We start from the raw sequence: 21443 nt of genomic DNA, 5'->3' as shown, positions 1-21443 counted from the left end.
CATCCTTTTGGAGGGGGAGGGGGGGGGGGGGGGCCTTCATACTGAACTGTGTGTAATTTGTCTGAAGAGAGCAACCACACCTTTAGTCAAAAAAAGCTAATAGGAACGTATTCCCCGTTTATTTCAAAAACAACAACATGAACCATACAATATATAAAAAGAGGAAGGTGGTGTAGCATTCCCTTCTTCATCCACTGGATTCTTGAGCCCATAATGTCACTCAGTCAAAGCACAGTGCTCAACTGGAGATGTTCACCATTTAAAAAAAAAAAAAATTCGAGTGTCTTATTAAAAACTCACTATTTTTGGATTGGTTTTATTTAAAAAAGAGATGCGCTGAAGTTGTTTGATTGACCACAGGTCAGTCTGAGCTCTCCAGCGATGGAGAACTTATGCGGGAGTGCAGATTGCTCACAATATTGTTCAACATGCCGCTCATCTGCTGGTGCATTGTGAACAGCTGGCTGCCGGAGTACTTCCCAAGGTCTTCAGAGCTGAACCGAGTGTTAAGAGCTTCCACATCGGAGGGCAGGTCAGAAGGTGGCTTCATAACTGCAGCTGGAACAGGCGTACCAACAAATTCTAGGGATAAAGTAAATCAAATAAAATGTACACGTGGGTCCTAAATGTCATCCTCTACATGTTATGCTGTAGTCCTGTTTGTTATTTATTCAGCTACCACATAGGTACTGTGACATTTGCATTTTGGTTGAACTTCCAGTAATTGGCATGTTATTAATAGTTGAATAAATAGTACTGCATTGCAGGAAGGGTAAAATCCTCTACTTCCTTACCCAATTGCTTATGTATAGGAATCATTCAGATGTTCCAGCAGGGCAACACATTTCTATTCAACCTTCAATGCTATGAAAGTCGCACTCACCAGCTGCTAGCTTCTCCTCCTCCTCCTCAATATTCAGGACTGGCTCCTTGTCCTCAGTTTCAGAAGTCATTTTCTCCGTTTCATCAAATCCTTTGAGGTAGTCATCACCACGCAACTTCCTCTGTGTAAAAAAAAAAAAAAAAAGGGTCAGCACATGTATGCAGTCACACCACAATTGTCACTCTCAAGCCTTTAAATTTAAATGCAAGCAGTTACCAAAAAAGCTTTAAAATGTGTCTCACCTGTTGTTCGTGATACGTTCTGAGCACCTTTTTCACGTTGAGTAGTTTTGGAGAGCGAATGGGGAGGGCTTTGATCTCTGCAGCAGTGAGAGCACTCAGGTCACCAACTGTCTTTACATTCTTGGCTCGAACAAGCTGGCCAAATCCCCGCGCCCTGAAAAATGCAATTATCAAATAAAAAACAGCAACATTTATTAAATCACTAGGACAAGTATGAATATTCTAGAAAAATTAATTTGTGCTTCAGTTAGCAATTAAAACTACCCAAGGGCAATACAGCTTTAATTTTGTCTTAGATTTTCACATACCTTCAAAACAATTATGTAATTGCACTGATGAAGGCATCGGTCAAACCTTTTGTTTGTTTGCCTGTACCTCAAACTCTGAACGTCCCGCATCTAGTCTAAATACTATTTTAACAGGGTTCTGTGTAATTTGCACTCACCACATACTGGACGTAAGCTGTGGCAGAATCGCCTCCACGGGAACCGAACAACCCACTAGAGAAGGGTACACACAGTCCTTGGGGATAGGCTTTGATTCTCTGCTCATTTCCGATATCTGCACAACACATACAAGTAATATTACAACACTCATTCAAAAGACTGAATCATGAAGTGCAAGCATGAGGACTTTACATTGCAATATAAACTACATACCAAGCATTTCTTGGAGCTTTTGAATCCAGGGCTATGGAGGTTGCGGGGGCTCAGGCACAACAAGCCCTTGATTGGAGTGGTAACAAACTTTAAAAAAAAAAAAAAAAAAAAAAAAAAAAATTCATAAAAAGAATTATGATGCAAGTGTCAGCTATTCATCAATCCCCCCACACTCCCACCCCAAAACCCCTCTTATACCTTCTGTTGTGTAATTGATGCACTATGGCCTTTGGATCTAGGGGAGCCATTTGAAGATGGCCTTACAACTGGGCTACGACGATCAATGTCATCAGCCAGTTCCTGCTGATAGATTGGGTTGGCGAAGGACACTCGACGGTTCTAGGACAACAAGTTTAACATTTAGACAGTTTTTTTTTTAAATGGTATCATGCATGGCATGGATTCTGCATGTAAACGTAGTTTACCTTGTGGAGAGGTGAAGGAGAGTCATCCTCCAGTGGCCTCTTCAACCCTTTCTTCAGGATGCTTGTGGAAGGGGAAGCTGTAGGGGACCACACACCACGGGGTTTTGTGCCGCTGGGGCTCTGGCCAATTTCCATTAGAAAAGCTGCATCAAAACCCTTCTGCTTCGGTGGAGAGTCCAAATTTAATGTTTCAGAATCTGCTTGTTTAAGCACCAAAGACTCTTCAGGCAGGCCAAGTGAAGAAGCAACTACTCCAGTAGGGAAGACATCATCTTCTAGCTGGGTGGCTTCAGAGATCTCCTCCACCACCCCTTGCACCTCGTCAGGATGCTTCTCTGGTGGTTGCACAGTTTCTTCAAGCTTCTTCTCCTGATCTGGCATGGGCTGCTGATCCTCAGTCCATTCCTCAAGGGGCACCAACTGCTGTTCTTCCTCTACCTCACTGGTTGGAGATTCTTGCTCTGGGTGTTCTTTAGTTTCTGATTGAACCTCTTTTGTTTCCAGAACCTGCTGCCCTTCAACCTGCGTTTCTTTTATGGCAACTGCTGTCTGCTCAGAGAGCTCACTGGTGGCAGCAACTAAGGTGTCCTGTTCAACTCCCTCTATTAAAGTCACAGTTCCGAGGATGGTAGTTTTCTCTTCTTCCAACTCATTTCCCGAAGCCAGCTGGTTTACAGAGGTGCTAAAGAACACTGGATCCTTGGACAGCAGTGGGGTGCTCATAGCATTGGGGTCAAAAATACTGTCGTCAAACTGCTGGCCCCCAGAGGACATTCCAGATAAAAGCTCTTTCGGGTCTAACACTTGCTTTTCTGAATCTTGCACGCCAGAGAGGTCTTTATCCTGCTGAAGGTCTGCCACACAGCGGTTGCAGACCTTGGAACGCCTGCGTCCACGTCCCCGCTTGCTGTGAGAGCAGAAATGCAGATTTTCGCTCTTTGCAGAAGCACTGAAGACATCTGAGTGCGCCGTGGAAAAGTCCCCAATACTAGGCTCTGTGATCATACTCTCGGACATACTGGACATTTCACTTTTTATCATGCAAGTCTTGTTCTCCTGCATGGGCTCTGAACAAGACTCTGTATCTAAAGTTCTGTTTATACTGTATGTTTTGTTTTCCTGATCAAAAGAAACACTCTGCTCATTCTTAAAATTTCCAGACACATCCGCAGGCTCGAGGACTGCAGAGGTCTCATTTGTGTTCTTTGTCTCTGGAACTTGTAAAACCACTGTACTGCCATCCTCAGCCACTGCTTGCTCAATGGCATTTTCCACATCAGTAATTTCCATTTGATCTGCTACTGCTGCACTTTCCACCACTTGGGATTTGCCTTCAGTTTTAAAGTCTGAAGAGTCTGCAATTTTGCTAGGCTTCCTTCCTCTTCCACTCTTTTTCGTCTTCTGACCATCATCACGAGTCTCTGAGCCATCAGACTCAGAATTCTCGATGCTGGAAAGCAGACCCTGAGAAGATCTCCGAGTCTGGTACCTGCTACGCCCTTGTGAGGCTTCTTTGCTCCCTTCCTCTGCCTCACAGGGAGATGCAGTCTCCACTGCAATGGTGGAAACACTTCTCCTGGTAACCCTGTCCTCTCGCCCTGGAGCTTTATTGCTCCTCTTGCTGGTTTCCCCCTGTAACTGAGTATCCGTCTGACTTGCAGCTGGAGAAGATGCCTGCTGATGTTGGGCTTGGCCCACATTATATAGACTAGCTTTTCTTTCAATGGCTTTTTCCTCCATAGTTTTTGGGCCTCTCTTTTTAATTTTTCCTTTCTCTTCACTCTCTTGGCTTTCTGAGCAATCCAAAGAGCGCGATGGTTGACTAAACCGTCTCGAGGAACGCCTAGGCTCGTTCTGACTAGACTGACTTTCAGAAGCTTGACCTTCGTTGTCCTGGTTTTCCAACTCTCCAGGGGGCGTATTCTCCTTGGACTCAACAGATGAAACAGTCTCCTCCTTTGCAGACACAAGGTTTTCCTGGGGTTTCTCTACTTCCTCTACATTCACACACTCAGAAGAGTCAGGCTTCACTGGCTGTGTATCTGGGATACAGTCCTCTTCTGCTCCGTCACTATTACTAATATCGTTTTTTTCCACTTTAGGCTTTGTTTCCTTCTCTTCCACTGACTGTTCTGAGCTTTTCTCAAGTTTTGATGCCACTACAGGGGTGCTGCCACTTTTACGGCCTTTCGGACGCCCACGCTTAGGCTTTTCGGGCATTGGAATAGTATTGTCTACTGCAGTGTCTCGGCTTCTCTCCAGGGGCGTTTCAGCCTCCTTTGGTTCAACCTCCACAGCTTCCTGACTAGCAGACTTTAAGGCTTTGCTATCTGACCCCATGAATGTGTTGAGCCTAACAGGACTAAAGGTATTTCCATCTAAAGAAGTGAACTTCTCCAAAGTGATAAAAGACTGCCGCCGACTTGATGGTTTCTGGGGAGTCCCTGACACCACATCTGAAGAGGTAGAACTGTTGCTAACGTTGACACTGCTGTCCTCAGTCTCCATGGCAACATCCTCAACCCCAGGGGGCTCCTCCTTTGAAACATCTGGAGCTTTTAAAGTCTCAACAAGGTCTTCAGGGGTATCCATTTCAGGATTAGGTGAATCTGACTCTGTTTCCATTTTGGAACCCACATTGTTTTCTTCGTTATTTTGTATCTCTGTGTCTGGTTGCGCTGCATCAGGGGCTTTCTCCATCTTTTCATCTTGGTCCTAGGAAAAGGCACAATAAGTGTTACTTAAACCAATTATGAAAAAAGTTATGAAATCATTCAACATTAAAATGTGCACAAAAAAAAACCCCAAGGATCAAATACCTTCCCTGGGGTACTCATTTTAGAAGCAGGCTTATTTTTAACCTGGTTAGATATTTGACATCTCCCTCATCAACTGATGACATCAGGTTAGACTACTATTAAACTCCATTGCAAAATACTGAGCTGGAGCAGTTATCCAATTACCTCAGATCTCTCTTCAGGAGCTTGATCTTGTTTTTCTAAAGTGGCTTCTGGTGTGTTAGTGGCTTCTTCCGTCTTCTCATCTGGGGCTGGTTTATCCCTGCAAACAGAAAGAGGACAGGTTCAAGACAGCCAGGAAGGGCTAGTTTGCGACAATGTATGAAGTAAAGAATCGGTAAACGCACGTAGAGTCCTCCTGGCTCTGGCTGTACTGTGTAAACAAGGTGGCGTCTTGAGAAGCATCCAGGTTATTATACATGGCAGGAATATCAACCCTGTAAAAACAAAACACAACATCTGGTTTAAATCCAGAAACAATGGATCATTAAGACAGCTTGGAAAGCCAAATACTTTACAAATATATAAAAACACTTATTGTCCAAGAAAATCCAATTTAAAATAAATAAAAGGAATTAAGAAATAAATAAATAAAATTGACATTCCAGCATCAAACACTGAACATTTCAGGAAGTTGCTCACCTACCTTTTTGTCCTCAGAACTTCCTTCTGGTGTTCAGTTAGCACTCTCTGCTTGGGCACTGGGGGGATAAACACAAAGTCCACAGATTTCTCCTCGTCCAACACAAGTTCCCGACGAGAAGGCTTGGGAGAGCCAAAGTCCAGTTTCACCTGAAACAGTGATTGAAACATACAAATAATAAAAGGATCTCGGAACTGCGATATGATAGTCTTGGAATTGTTCCTTTCCCCAAAGAAAAACACACAAAACTGCTGAAGGGAAATCCGTTGGAATGTGTAATTGTAGCCAGAAACACATAGAATGATCAATTACAGTTGCAACATTTTTAAGATATTCCAGAAACTGGAAAACAAAAGCCTGGACTAGGACGCACAATGATTTGTTCTCCTTACCGCCACTGGTGCAGAATGCTTTTCCTTTAGCTCGTCCGCTCTGGAAAGCAAGGAATCCCTTTTTCCTGCAGACTTCACTTCCAAGCCACTGATCTTTGTGTCCAACTGGGAACACTCACTCTGCAGAACATCCGAACAACCAAAATAAGCAAAACAGAAAAGAGCTCTTCCGCAGGAAAGAACAGCACACTGGTAATGGTATGAATTGTTAAAAAATGACACAAATCTGTAATTTCACAGTTTAATAAAATAACTGTTCAATACTTACATTATCAGAGTAAGGTCCATTGGACTCATCAACAGCCACCTCAACAGCTTCAAAACCAGGCAGTATAATGAGAAGTTTCTGCTTTACCTGGTTCAGAACAGGCCTGCAAAAAATAATGATGAAGTGCTGTTCTCTAGATAAAAAATTGTAAGTGCAACTTAAGACTCCATATTCCCCCTAATTATCATATGCTCTCAATAACTACAACTAAAAAGGTCTGAAAGTTTCATAATTGGACATGTGGTTTTCTAGAAATAGGTAGGACCCAAGTGTTACATACATGCAGCCAGAGATATGCATCTCACGCAGGGCAGAACAAGCCAAATTCTTTAGTTGCTAATCCAAAGGATAGAGTTGTTCAGCATACACAAAATTAGAAAGCATGACTTAATTCAGCAACATGGGAAAGGGGAGGGGGTTAAATACACACATACCTCACAGTACATTTGCAATGTGAGCTTGCACACAGAAAGAGGAGCAATTAGCTTAATTCCAAAATAACCTAAACAAAGATATTCTAGGAGTAACACCACAACCTATTTGTGAGAAATTAAGGTCTCCACTCCACCGTCTGCCCCCATCCAAATCCACAGAAACCACACCAGAAACATTCTCACACTGGCTTACTTGAGTTCCTGTGGGTAGTTCAATGTTGCAGCCTTTGCAAATGTGGCATTCCAAAATTGAGCTATCTGGTTCCGGAACTGCTTGTTCTTATGAAGGAAAAGAACACTCAGCAACGGCGCCAGCTGTTCCAACAGTTCATCATCATAGGCGGTCGCATATCGAGACTGCAAGCAGGTTAGAATCTCTCCCAATAGTTTTTCCAGCTAAAAGGAAAGTCATAATATTAAAACAAGTATAAAATGTCAAATTTGACAAATATCAATATTATCCATGTATTTCAATTTCTATTTCACAGTATCTTGTAGCATAATCTCAGTATAATCCGACATGCATCAGATACAGTGGCAAATGTTAAATTATTATTTCTGCAAGGGCAATTTTGCAATACTGACCTTGTGTGCAAGAATTGCATAGACCTTTGGCACATCAGCTTGGGGCCTAAATAAAAAATAAAGAATTAAAGCTGCAGTGTCCCACAGTCATTTTTGAAAATGTACACAAAACCATCACTTCTGTCTTGTACTACATTATTCCATTGTTAAGCCTTTCTTACATTATATTTTGCCACTACTTGCACTGAATCCACAGAGCAGAGTTAAAACAATAAAGAGCAATGCAAGAGGCAAACTTGGTTTCAGTAGTTGTTTCTTCTACTTTTAAAGAGAACAGTACGAAAGCCGTGCCTTGCTTATTAAACAGACATACTTTGCCGTTCTTTGGTAAAACGTGGATATGGGTCTGGTGAGGCTTGAAAGGGATTCTCCGATGGCAGTGGCCAGCGACAGGTTGCTGAAAAGCATTGACAGAATGTTGATGATGGAAGTCCCCACTAAAACCATGGAAGAGGCAGGTGTGTCAGTCAGGGGCTCTGAATCACCCTGCGAGTGGAACGAGTCCACAGTCTGCACCAGGAGCTTCATGTAAGAGGTCAGGTTTCCCAGGGGCTTATTCTTCTTTCGCATCCAGCTAGAAGGTGTATGTGGAGCTACAAATAAATAAATAAAAACATTTTAGCAATAACCCTTTCAATGGATCAAAAAACTTGCTTCTGACGTTACACACCAAAATTTTTACATTAAAAAAAGGTTTGATAAGCAGGAATATTCAGTAGCAATAATTTCTGATGTAAGATTACTAAAAATTGCTTACAATTTATAATTTGTTGAAACCTGGGAGTGTAAGGTGAAAAGTTGACGCACTCAATAATGACGGTTAGAACGTTAACAACTGCTTCCAATGTCAACGGATGCTAAAAAAAATAAAAAAATAAAAAAAACACAAAAAAAAGGTTAACTTAACTCAGAAACCATTTGTACATTATTCAAATTTCACACAGTAAATCTAAAAATAAATAACAAATTGGGGCATCAATACAAGGCACAGAAATTAAAACACAGTTTAGATTTCCCAACTTCATTACACAGGGCTATAATGTGCTGCATCCACAAAGTAATTTAACAGGCAGGCGTAGTACAAAGACTAGGGTGGAGAAGCTATTGATCTAGGTAGCAATCTCCTGATACTCACCGACAGAGCATCGTTTCCCAGGACTGGTGTCATTTTAACACACAGCTCCTCACAGCAGACGTTCTCTTCAGCTGTAGCCACCAGAGCAGCGCAGCGTGCAAACACCCTGTAGAGCTCTGCCCAGGTGCGCAACAGAGGCTTCATCGTGCCCTAGTGAAAGCATAGCAGGGCACACATTAAAACATGCAATGTACATCATCAAGCAGAAAGGTTTTCATCTATCCCTCCAGTGACTACGAGAATTACCTTGACAATACTACAAATCATTAAAAAGGACATCACCATGACCTACACCCACCATATGCAAATACAGGCAGGTTCTTCCATATATCCCCATGTTGCAAGAAATCGACTAGAAGTGTAACATACGATTTTTCACAATTAAATAAACAAGCAGTTCTTTATCAATAGCTTAGCTATATATCTTATTAAATGGCAGATACAACAGTAAGATATTCTTGTAGCTAGTATGTTATTTGTTTTGGTAAGTCTGGCTAGCCAAAACAAAGCTGCTTACCTGTGGGAATCCCTTTACTGTGAGGAGGTGAGTTATGGGCAGCATCAGAGCACTGTGCACAGCAGTGAAGTTATGTTCTAAGGCATCTCCTTGATTGACTTCATTTGTCTAAAATGAAAAAAATAAATAATTGCAACGGACCAAGAAAACATACCAGTTACTACCCTTCTGCTGCATCTTTATCAATTTAAAAATAAAGATTAAAAGTATTTTCAAGCAACGTAAACCAATGCTATCAGTAAAAGCTGCTTTTGTTTTTGAAATGCAAAGAGTCAGCAGTTGAACAAGTTAGGGAAGGAGTCAGCAATGAAGCTTCTCTCCTGTGCTTTTAAAAGGATTCTTACATGTGTGATCCTTTCTGTTAAAGGGTTAACTACGATGCTCCACATTCTCCAGAGGTGCTCCTTGTTCACCACCAGGGTGGCCCTCTGATTGATAACGTTCAGAATGGACTCGCTGTACGCCAGCGGAGACGTGGGACCAGACAGACCACAGCCAACTAGTGTCTCCACACTTACGAAAAACCTGTGAAACAAGAATTCAGACGCAATTTTGCAAAAGCTATCTGCAAACATTACATTTAATTTGTTGATCTTTTTAATCTGCGTCATTGCTAATGAATTGGGATGGTAGGTTTTGTGACTTATTTATACATCTAAAAAAATAAAAGCAGAACATGTGGGACCAGAATTATTCCGGGTTTAAAAAGGCATGTCATATGCAGACAGGCTAAAAGAATTGAATCTACTCAGTCTTGAAATAAGAAGACTACGCAGCGATCTGAGGTCAAGCATTCAAAATTCTAAAAGGTACTGACAATGTTGACTCAAGGGACTCTTTCAACCTAAAAAAAGAAAAAAGGACCAGGGGACAAATGGAGATTAGATCAAAACAGAAAATATGAGGCACTTTTTAACACAGAATTGTGGGAGTCTGGAACCAACTCCCCAGTAATGTTGTTGAAGCTGACACCCTGGGATCCTTCAAGAAGCTGCTTGATGACATTCTGGGATCAATAAGCTACGAACAACCAAATGAGCAAAATGGGCCGAATGACCTCCTCTCGTTTGTAAGCTATTTTCTTATGTGTGTGTTCCTAAAACCTTTCAACTTTTATAGGAAACACTCCTGTAACAATAATGCATTCAGACAAACTCACCTCTCCTCAGTAACAAAGGATTCCAACAAGCTACTGTGATAGAACAAGAGCATCAAGAATAGTGCAGGAGTTCCCTAGGAGAAAACAAACCACATCTTACAAAAGGGTGCAAGAAATGAGCCTTTGCAAAATGTTGAAATATTTATGCAATGACATCTTATTTAGTTATATTAAACAAGTATGCAAAAAAAATAAAATAAAAGGTTCTGGTGCATAAAACCACAGCATCCTATACTATAAATAACTACAACAGCATCCAACAGTATGGATGTAGAACAACTCTGCAGCTGTTAAGCTGGGACCAGCCCGCTGTGTATTACTCCAGCTGGCACCCACTCCTGCAAAGCACTCCTTTCCCATTCCTCATGGCTATAATACAGGAAGCCCTGAACATGACGCTGGATTTTGAGACAGAGCTCAGCTTTGGATGAGCAACATCCCCTTTTCAAACAATAACTTAAAATACAGATCCATAGTTTCTGGTTCTGACTTACATTTAAAACATCCATATTGGCTACCTGGTAAGCTGGGGAACCCAGTATTTTTGGAGGGATTCCCTTCACAGTGGCTTCAAGGAGAATCTGAAAGGTGTAATGTCAAAGACAATATGTTCATTATATAAAGTAATCTCTACAAAAAGCACTTGTAAGCTTTCTGAAACTAAATGTAGAATGTGCATAAACAGTCAAAGAAAAGGGTTTTAAAAAAGTGTTAATTAGAAAGGAACTCGTGGTTTAATCATATCATGCTGCTTAATTAAACTAATGCTCCCAGATTTATAGCAGAGGGGGATAAAAAGGCAAGTAGCTTCACATAGTGACCTTTCAACTCCGCTAACCTAAGCTTCCTCATACATTTACTACAGTATGTGCAAAGCATTGCATCATGCAATGACTCTGGAATCAGCAAGTACTCTCTGCATGGGCACTGAATGCAATGTGGATTGTGATGGAAAAGAAAAAAAAAAAAAATATTGGAGCAACAGAACTTCATGATGGTAAACATCATAAAAAGCATGAAGCTACGCATTCTTTAGTGCCACAGACACAGCAGTTTTAACAGATTCATTCACTTTGAGATGCATTGTATGGTTGGTTGTTCAGACTACAGAATATATTTTATGGTTGTTCAGACTTTACAGAATATCTTACCAATGCTCGATGTGCAGGAAGTGCTTCTGAAGTTACTATGGTGTGTAAAGCTTGCAAGAACAGGGTCAAAACCTCCGAGCCCTGCCGCTCCTTTTTATTGCCTGGCATTAAGACACACATGGGATGCAGGTGTTTAATAGCAATAAATAAATAAATAAATAAATAAATAAATCTCACACATCTTAGAAAAATAATCCAGCATGTTTAAAGGAGGCTGGTATGGCTCCAAATCCCAGTTAGCACTAAAAGTTATGCTTGCAGAATTAATATATGTCTATTCATTTAAACTGAGGTTTCAAATTTCTTACCACTTTAGCCAACATCAAGAGTTTATTTTACCAGAGTAAGCCCAATTGAGCCATTGTTTGCAAGTGGTCCTCTACCCAATTTTAAAGAGGGAATCAAGATGGACATTAACTTGTCGTATGGGCAAAACCTAGACAGGTTATCTTTTTACAAACTGTACTGGAACTTCAGATAAGATTGTAAAGTTACACCCACCTGTTTCTATTGCTGCGGTCACAAAGCCAATTAGATTCTTCCAGATAAGGTTAAGTGTGGCATCTATAGATAACCAGAGATAAAAGTGACACCTCATGTTAAAGTACATAATAAAGCAATGTAGCCAATTTGAAAGTATGGTCCTTGAATTGACTAGGCCTACCTGCAGCTTCTTTGCCTACAGTAATGAGCCCGTCTCGCACTGAGTTTATGAGAACTCCAGCATGCTTGCAGAAAAATGAAGGGCTGGTGATTAGTGGATTTGCAAGTGGTTCTGGAATATATAGGGGAAAAAAAACACCTTGACTACATTTACAATTCTTGATTTTCACAAAAACAAATGTCAACCAAGAGAATGTAAAAGATGACATTTGCTTAAATTTCCCAAGAGTGATGCATGCTGCAGTATGCATTTCTTTGTTTAGAAATGTTTTCTCCACTATTCGAGACCAATGCACACCTATAGAAAGAACAGTTCCAGGTGTGTTTTCATTTACATCAGAGCTAACTTTGACACTTTGTTAGCTCCCCTGCTTAAAGGCGCACAGAGCAATCTCCCAACGTCTACCCTGAAAGAACACCACGGCCCAGGTGCAGAACAGCAGCTTACCCAGACTGAGCTGGAGCTTGTTCTGTGCAGCAGCAGCGGTGATGTCCGGGCCCAAGAGAAAGTGAAGCAGCATCTCCAGCCCCAGCAGCTGAATGGATGGGTACACTGCTGATGCATGCACGCTGCTGTTCAGACTGAGCCGAGGAGTCGAAGCAGGGCTTGCAAAAGCATTAGGGCCTGGAAGAAGGAAGATCACACAAAAAAGGAAGAATTAGTTAGAAAATGAAGATACTTGTTGCATATAGTTCCTATACTCCCACTGTAAACATGGCAACACAATCTTGGATTGGAAGGTCACAGACTTAACAGGATAAGCAAAACAGTGTTTGACTGAAGACTTGCTAGAGAAAGCAAATGAGGAGGACAGAAGACAGTACATTCAAGACACATTGTTCCCAGCCACGTACCAGTTTTGGGGGTAGTCTGAGCAGCGCTGATGGACTGGTTTGCCATTGTTCTTGCAGGAGTCCCCAGAGATATCGCAGGAGAATCTGTGATCATTGTGCTTTGGACCAAAGGAATCCCCACCTAACAGATACATATGTGCAAAGTTGTGTAACAGTCACAAATACAAATGGAACCAATACAATCTAATGCATTTTGTTTTTTAAATGCTTACACATCAAATCAAAACAACGGCAAGCCATTTATTTATTTGTTCTGTTTCTAGGACGAGGCCTTGCAACATTTAGTTGCACAGCCTGAGAGAAAAATCTTGGATTTTAACCTGGTGAAATTCTAGGTGCGTTTACACTAGTACACATATTACGAAACGAGCGGACAAGAGGACGTATTCCAGAATGTTTTAGTAGTGTAAACGCTAGCGAATGTGTTCCGGATTTACATCAGACGAAAGGCAATTCTTCCATTTCAGTATTGCATTTAAAGTAATTTGCACAATGCCTCAAATACCTATCAAGCTATCAAGTAGGCAGCACTTTTTTTGTGCATTTGTATATGGCTATATTAAGAGAAGAGAAATTTGGTGAAGTCTGTGTTTTGTAACTGTACTGTATCCTGTTAAGACCACCCACGCAGCATTTGACAGGCTGCACATAATGCCAGTTTATCAGCTGAGGTGATTATTGGTTGTTAGTTGGAAATTAATTATATCCTGCATGGCGAGTGGTTTTTTGAAAAATCACGGGTATGATATTGAGCAAGGTGACATAAAACGGGTTCATCTGTATTTTCAAATAATGGCACTCGATGTCGTCATTACAGCACAGCGTCGGCACATCTTTAGTTTACAAAGTACACATGCTCAGACTCTTGTCCTGAGTGAAGTACCCCCTGCTGTTTCTTACAAGTGTAAAAACATATTGTTCTGGAATCCTAAAATCGGAAGGATTCTGGAAAGCAAGTGTAAATGCATCTTCTGTTCTTGCAAGTGAGTGATTTAAACAGAGATTGTGCTTTAACAATAGCTGTCCCCAATCTACAAGTTACTAGCTTGTGACTGTTTATTTTTTCTAGTTTGAAGAGCATTGCAAAGTAAAGCTCCCATACCTGTTCAAAATTAGCAGTGAAATGCGGACCAAGTTTCACTGCCAAGTACCACCAGACCTCCAGTTTAGTCAGCAGCAGCACTTCAGTTCTCACTTGGATTGAGGCGAGAGGCTGCATCAGTAATTTCAGACGTTTGGTACTACAAAGGATATCTTTGAAAGAATAAGTTAGTGTTACTGCTATGTCACGTACAAGATTCAAGTTTAGAATTATTGTGTGCACTGTACAAAGGGCGGCAGAGAACACCCTTGACTTACCTGGATTCAATGCAAAGTTATCAATCAAGCTTTTCCAGGCGATGAAGGCGATTTTCTTCACTACTGGAGAACTGCTGCGGAAACCCAGCTCTTCCAAATGCAACAGCGAGTTAATGAAAGTTCCTCCACGGTGCAGGGTCTGGAAAATAAAACCATTTCACAAACTTAACACATGCTGTGCAGCTTGAGTGGGGTCTGTGTTTATGTTATTGAAATACATAAGTTAGTAACAGAGCATTACCTTTCCCAGTAACCTCACAAACAGGGGCCACAGTTTCAGCACATTAGTCTCATTCTTGGATGAAAACAGCTTCTGTAGTTCTGGTATCAGTTTCTGTAACAGGAAAAGCAGAAATGAGCGATTCAGGCAGGACTTTTTCTTTTTCATTCCAAAATTATAACAAGCAGCTGTTTGGGTAAATACTTTGTGGATCGATTTTCAGCTGTCATAGCCCAGTGTGGAGGCAACTGTCTGGTCACTGAAAGTGTCTTGAATACCGGTGGAAGAGAACAGTGTGCACGTACCGAAGACATGAGGGCCTCTGTGATGGCTGCCACCTCCTGTTGCTTCTCGATCAGAAGGGGCATACCCAGCTCCAGAGCTGCTGCTGCCCGTAATCGCACCTTGGGGGCGGAGTGAACCACCAATGGAATCACAAGCTTAGCCCATGTGACTGCACCCTCCCCCATCTGAGCTGGAGTCTGCTCCAACAGCCTGAAAGCAGAACAGACACACTTAACAGATCTTTTTTTGATAACAAATGACCACCTATTATGCTTAGCAACATAATGCCAATATACAGTATTAAGCATTTCTGCAATTTCGTCCTCAGAAACCCTTGCTTTGCAGTGGAGTGCCAGAAAGTTTTAAACATAGCAAGTTCAGAATTGTCACACAGCATACTTTTAATGTCACTTCAGTTAAAAAAAAAAAAAAGAAAATAAATAAATTTAAATCATGGGTGAGCGACTGCATATGCACAAAGCAATTATGTAACTGCAAGGATTCCTAAATACACAGAAGACAGATAACTCTGTAAACCAGCCTCCACATTCCACAACTGAATGAATGGAGTAGCAAATCGTATTTGTCACTTCAATTTGCCCCAGTGAATGCACATTTTTCATGCATCACGCTACTAGTGCCACAGACCAAGCATTCATGCTAATCTTGCAAATATGTTTTGAATGAAGGATACAAAAAACAACTGTGGGTAAAGAAAGTTTGCATAGACGGATTTACATCAGAAGAAAGGCAATCTTATTCTTCCATTTCATAGTCTGCACCAATTCATTGGACGATGGCTTTGAAATTTGGTCTGAGGCATTTGTTGAAATAGCTACTGCAGTCATAGTTCTTGGTATAAAGTTTGTTTTAGGCTTTGTTTCTGGTGGACACTGAAGCATTTGCAAGTTACACTGAAATACCTTAACATCGTGAAAATATGCAGCATTTGTTATTCGGCATGTTATGCTAGTCTGAATGTCAATTTACAAATACTACAGACTGCGGGGCAATTTGATTTATTAAAAGCAGCTCAGCAAGGCATTCATGGGGGGCAGCCACAGTACTTTACTATCTACTGCAATCTCTTGCAATACAAAACAAAAGTGCAAAGTACTCCAAGTAGTGAAACTTGGTTTAGGCTTAGCCGTGACTCCCTCTTCCTAAGACCCTTTCAAAAAAAATAAATAAAACACACCCCTTTAAATAATAATAATAATAATAATAATAATAATAATAATAATAATAATAATAATAATAATAATAATAATAATAATAAACTGCTTACCTCATAACAACATTTAGTGCTTCGTGCTCCATCACCATCGACTGCACATCTTGCCTGGCATGTACAGTCTCTAACGTTTTTAGAATATCTGGTACCTAGAAAAAAAAATGTTATATGAATGGATTTATAATACACAAAGTTATGCGTTTTAAAATAGGGTTACACAGGACCATGGTTTATTTATTACTGCTTGGCTTCTGAATGCAACCAGGAGGACATCAGTACTAGAGTTAGTATATTGAGAAGTTGAGAAATACAAATTAAAACCTACCTTCTTCCCAACTGCTTCAGCTGGGAAGTTCTGTTTAGCAATCACCCAAAGTGCCCGGGTGCAAGTATTCTTGTCGCAGGATTTAACAGCAAGGGAGTTGAGAGCCAAAATCAGCTCTTCCACATAACTTGCTGCATAAAGAAAAATAGAGATGACATGTTAATATTGTATAGCACAGTTTTCTTTTATACTGATGAAATATAAACTAATTCAAAAACATCAAATGCTGTTAACCTTTTGATTGCACATCAGATGCGCAAGCGTACTCTTACGTTCACGCTCAAGAGGGCTCCCAAAAGAAAATATAAGTTGCTGGTGTCAACATATATCATAGATTAAAGGAAAATAAATAAAGCCACTGCTCTTGTACGATAATTAAGGACTTGGAGAGGTATAATAACTGTAAATGAATGTTCAATTAAATTAGTATTTGCACAGTAATTTTGTGCGTTACATTCTGCTGAACAAATCGATTTGATGAAACTGGGAAGAAACAGAACCCTAAAGAAAGAGGATACCTGGTAACCCAGACACAATGCTGCTGTGGAAAACAGTGAAACCCAATGCTTGAAGTGCTGCCTGGCAGAGTTCAGAATTCTGGCTCGAAATGTGCCCCTTTATAAAACAAACAAACATAAATAAGCATGTCAGTAACATAACTTCCCCTCCATATAGCAATACAAAGAAATTAGAGCCATCAATATGATGAAAGACATCCAGAGCTAGTATAAATGACAAGTACAGATGCCATCATATGTCCCCCAGATTACGATACTCTCAATACCTTGGGGTAAAGAGTGTCACTTTGGTAAGTGGCTCTCTAGATACGAGTAAACATGCTAGAGTAACACCCAGCGGTATGTTAAGACAGGCACAGTGATCCTACTATCCCAAGATTCTGGCAGGAAGTTTAGTATTTTGATTTTGGGCATATTCACTTAAGAATCTGAAGATATTCCTGAGAGAAATATGGTTCTTGCCTACCTCCCAGCAACAACCTAATGCAAAGTAAACTGAATATATCCTTTCTAAAGACCCTGAGCACACATGCATGTTTTATATGCTAAGCAATGGAACAGAGAATATATACCTATACCATTTATTACTAAATGGGGTTAAATCCACGTATAGCACCCACTGACTCAATCCCCAGTCGATGTTCTGTTGAACAGACCCCTTTAAATGTAATCTCTCACCTTAAAAGCTTTACAGAGACGTGTAAAGTGCTTTCCAACTACAGGGATAAACTGTCTTCCATCCTCCCCACTCAGACGCCTAAAAATAATTAAACAGAAAAGGCGGTTAAAAACAGAAAAGGCGGTTAGCAAGTGAAACCGTTAAGAATATACGATACTATAAACCAGGGACACCCAACCTGCAGCCCATTTATCGTCTGACTGTGGCCCAGTGTATTAATTCCATTTCACGTATGAATAGATCGGAAATATTTTTGTAAACTTTGTTGGCTTGGTTTTTCAAATTTTTCGCATAAAAAGCAGCACACCATTTTAATTTGTACTGCGGAGGGCAATTGCTTCTCATCAGCTTGTCTCCAACTAATTTCACGAGTCTTCCTCTTCTTTCTCAAATGCACAAACCCGCTGCATTGAAAGAACCCATTCCCAACATAGGAGGCTTGTTGCTGGGGAGGTGACGTCGCTGCCCTGTGACTCTGCTACATTGCTGCCTGCTACAACTGAACAACTCATCTGCTAAAATAAAAACCGCTTCAGCAAGTAGATATTTAATTTGCTTTGTATTACTGTGCAATGCGTGTGTACATGACAGTATGATATTAATGCTTTGTTTTTAATTGTTTTGTATTTTTTTGTTGGTGATGTGTATCTTACAGTACGAAATAAAATTAACAGTAATTCTAAGGGAAATCGCATTATATATACTAGAAGCAATCAATTGACCGTCAGGTTAAATTCAAAATGCAAAAGCATTTTCTTAATGTAGTTTAATAACCTGCATTAAACTGCAAATGAAACTACTAAATGTTACTCAGGAAGTTAAAGGACTCCTACAGTACATGCATCCCAAGTGTTTTTGCAGTTCTGAAACCGTTTGGTCTGGTTATTGTGGTGGTTTTGTTGATATTGACCAGGGTCGGAGTCTATTCCTCCCCCAATTCCCATTCCCTTTTACTCAATTCCAAGTCTTTCAAATTAATTCATTTGAAGGAATTTGAATTGGAATGGATTAAAAGGTAATGGGAATTGGAAATTGGTTTTAAAAAGGAAATGGAATTGAAAAAAATTGACCCCCAACCTTGAAGTTTACCAATTGCTACCGAGATCACTAAATGGATTCAAGCCCAGGCTTCCAGGAGGTGCTGCTGATGACAATCACTGTGCCCATCTCGCTGAGAACCACAGCACCAGCCCTGAGTGCAGCACCCCGCTCATAGTGGCAGGGGCACTGCAGAGCCATGACAATGCCTCTGCTGGCACTTACTTTGCAATAGTGAGGTAGGCATCAGTCTGCTCAGTCAGGGATACAGTGGAATCCTCCAGGGTCTCCAGGAGAGGCAACATGCTAGAACTTGAAGAGAGAACAGTAGCCATCATCTTCAAACACAGAGCCCTAGGAAATGGAGGGATGACACGGTTATTAGAGACACAAGGATACATGGACAGAACAAACTGAGAACATTAGCTGAGAGGCACCCATCATAATAATAATAATAATAACAATAATAATAATAATAATAATAATAATAAATTACTAATACTACTACGACTACTACTAATAATAATAATAATAATAATAATAATAATAATACTCTCCCCCCACCCCTTCATATTCATGTTTTATGCACTAAACAGTAGCGCATTATTAAATATTATAAACCTCCAAATTAAAATAATCCCTAACACCACTTCATTTTAACAAAAAACGGGTGTCGGATAATGGTATATTCAAATATCTTACATTTAAGTCTAGAATACTGAAATAAACTAATTTAATGACAAAGGTTTTGACTAGAAGTTTTTGTCTTAAAAGGCGTTCAAAGTCTGAGCTGGGAAACCTACCCTACATACCTGCAATACAGATGATTTAAGAAAACGGGCATTGATAAATAAAAAAATAATAATAAATAAAACAAAGAAACAATGAAACAAACTACAAGGTATAAGTTCTGCCCCTTGTCATGATTTCTGTGATAGGAAGGGATTATACAGAGGATCACCCAAACAAAGGAGGTATCCTTCTGCATTCAAGATCACAGCCCTTCAGCCACAATTAAATATTCAAGGATGTTCTGGAGTTAAAGAAACTGCAGTTTAGTTACAGTTATACCTAGCTGAACATGAACACACAGTCCTAACTATTACAACCAAAACGTGGACATCATCTAAAAGCGGATGTCTGGCTGCAGTGAAGAAAGTTGTGCTATGAAAGCACATTTATTTTCAAAAACGTATTATGCCAAATGCCAACTGCAGTGAGACTTTTAAAAGCCATAGGGCTGACATGACGAACCAGAATATGTGTTTTGGTCTTTATATATATACACAAATAACTGTCATTATAAATACGTAGTTGGAAGAAAACACATTGTTGAATATACCACGCCACAATGAAACTATTGCACAGTCCAAATTCCTCCTGTCAAGATTTGCAATAGGGACAAAAACAGATTCTATATGTACACACACACATGCACTTATTTAAATAACGCTGTAGCAGCCGTTATCGTGCACACTCAAACTATATGAATAATAAGCAACGTAACAAAAAAAGGCCCTTTCAGCAGCAGAATGTTTAAGGCCGGAGCACACCATTTGCACAGCATTGTGACACAGAAAACCTTTACGTTCACCGTCTTAGAATATTTTAAGAATACATGTGTCAGGATTATGGGCAACCGCTACACATAAAATACAGTAAAAACCTCCCTCTCCGAGTGTAAATGTAAATAAGTTATCCGTACCCCCTTGCATTTGACTTTATAGGAATGTACTAAGTTTGGTACACAGCTGAACAAACCGAAGAAAATTACCAACCATATTTATAAACAGGCATAATAAATAATCAAAGAAATGTAATAGTAATAAACAACGGATCAAAACAGAAAAAACGATCCTTAACTTTACTTACGAAAGTGCAGTCAGTCTGGGATAACAACGTTGTTCGTCATAAAGAAGAAGTACTTTCTTATCTTAACATTACTATAACGAACACGAAAACTACAAGATTAAAATACGATTGCCTAATACCTAAAAACTGATCGTGAACATACTGTTTTATTTTGTGCTCTTAATTTTTTTTACTCAAAAGCTCCCCGCGAAAACGCTGGCGCCAAACTAAACAGCGCAAGCCAACAAGACTCTCACCTTTCACCTCACGTAGGCACCGCCTGGTTATGAATAATTCAGTAACATGTATATAGGACTACCAAGCTCCGCCCAATTTGCGGGTCAAAATCCTTCAGGAAGACTCGCTCATTTAAATATCCATACCCTGCCTTACAACTGAATGAATAATTCTTATCGTTTTCAGTTTGCTCTCCAGGCCTGATGGACCACGTACCCCACCCTCTGTTTACAGGTGCCCGCCCGCCTCATTAATAATGTATTTCATGTGCTGCTGGAACTCAGAGAAATGCACCTGGATGTTCTTTAACATAATTGTATGTAAAAAATAATGCGATATCTTGTAACAATTGTAAGTCGCCCTGGATAAGGGCGCCTGCTAAGAAATAAATAAATAATAATAATGTTGTGGTTTTTTTTTTTTTGTATTTAGGGATGTCAGAGATAAAAATACAGATAAAAAAGATTTAAGGCCAGTTGGAAATTGAGTGGGACCGTTAGAGTATGGCCAAATTATAATTTATGGAAGTCATTTCCATATATCTTAAAATATTTAAAGATATTTCTAAATAATTTTAAGATATCTAAAATACATTTAGAGATATCTCAAAATGATTTCCAGATATCTTTAAGTGGAGCTTTAAATGAGATATCTAACCTTCAGATATCTTTAAATAATTTTAAGATACCTCAAAATAACTTCCTGCTTGCAAAACATTATTTAAAGATATCTGTAAATCAATTTGAGATATCTCTACTTCATTTTTAGCAAATCATTTACAGATATATAATAAATAAATATAGATTTATACAGATACAGATATAAATATTTCTAAATATCTCTAAATGATAATTTGGCTTGCTGTAGGCGAGAGGATAGTACTGCTAG

The 21443-nt window shown here is 39.9% G+C and overlaps 1 protein-coding gene across 4 annotated transcripts; it reads right to left on the bottom strand.

The window, feature by feature from the left end:
- Positions 1 to 92: 92 nt before the first annotated feature.
- LOC117426821 (telomere-associated protein RIF1-like) lies at positions 93 to 20620 on the bottom strand. Of its 4 annotated transcripts, none has more exons than XM_059033906.1 (36): positions 20576 to 20620; positions 18693 to 18821; positions 17429 to 17507; positions 16751 to 16847; positions 16233 to 16363; positions 15962 to 16056; positions 14694 to 14883; positions 14410 to 14502; positions 14169 to 14307; positions 13912 to 14063; positions 12810 to 12930; positions 12403 to 12579; positions 11956 to 12066; positions 11793 to 11855; positions 11292 to 11392; positions 10635 to 10721; positions 10141 to 10214; positions 9326 to 9506; positions 8982 to 9089; positions 8465 to 8614; positions 8087 to 8186; positions 7643 to 7922; positions 7330 to 7375; positions 6938 to 7140; positions 6311 to 6413; positions 6043 to 6162; positions 5654 to 5799; positions 5355 to 5444; positions 5173 to 5269; positions 2210 to 4924; positions 1983 to 2123; positions 1785 to 1871; positions 1571 to 1686; positions 1126 to 1279; positions 884 to 1004; positions 93 to 582 (listed from the first exon to the last, which is right to left on the bottom strand). In XM_059033906.1, exons 2-36 carry the CDS (start codon positions 18803 to 18805, stop codon positions 362 to 364), a joined length of 7002 nt encoding a protein of 2333 aa, XP_058889889.1. In that variant the 5' UTR covers positions 18806 to 18821; positions 20576 to 20620; the 3' UTR covers positions 93 to 361. The 4 variants fall into 4 exon arrangements, with proteins under 4 accessions (XP_058889889.1, XP_033900776.3, XP_033900775.3 ...); XM_034044885.3 differs by lacking the exon at positions 20576 to 20620 and adding an exon at positions 20331 to 20569; XM_034044884.3 differs by lacking the exon at positions 20576 to 20620 and adding an exon at positions 20340 to 20569.
- Between the last annotated feature and the right edge of the window lie 823 nt (positions 20621 to 21443).

This window comes from Acipenser ruthenus, chromosome 11 (genome assembly GCF_902713425.1).
Source record: "Acipenser ruthenus chromosome 11, fAciRut3.2 maternal haplotype, whole genome shotgun sequence".
In the NCBI taxonomy this organism is placed as follows: Eukaryota; Metazoa; Chordata; class Actinopteri; order Acipenseriformes; family Acipenseridae; genus Acipenser; species Acipenser ruthenus.
This window is presented reverse-complemented; position numbering and strand designations above follow the sequence as displayed.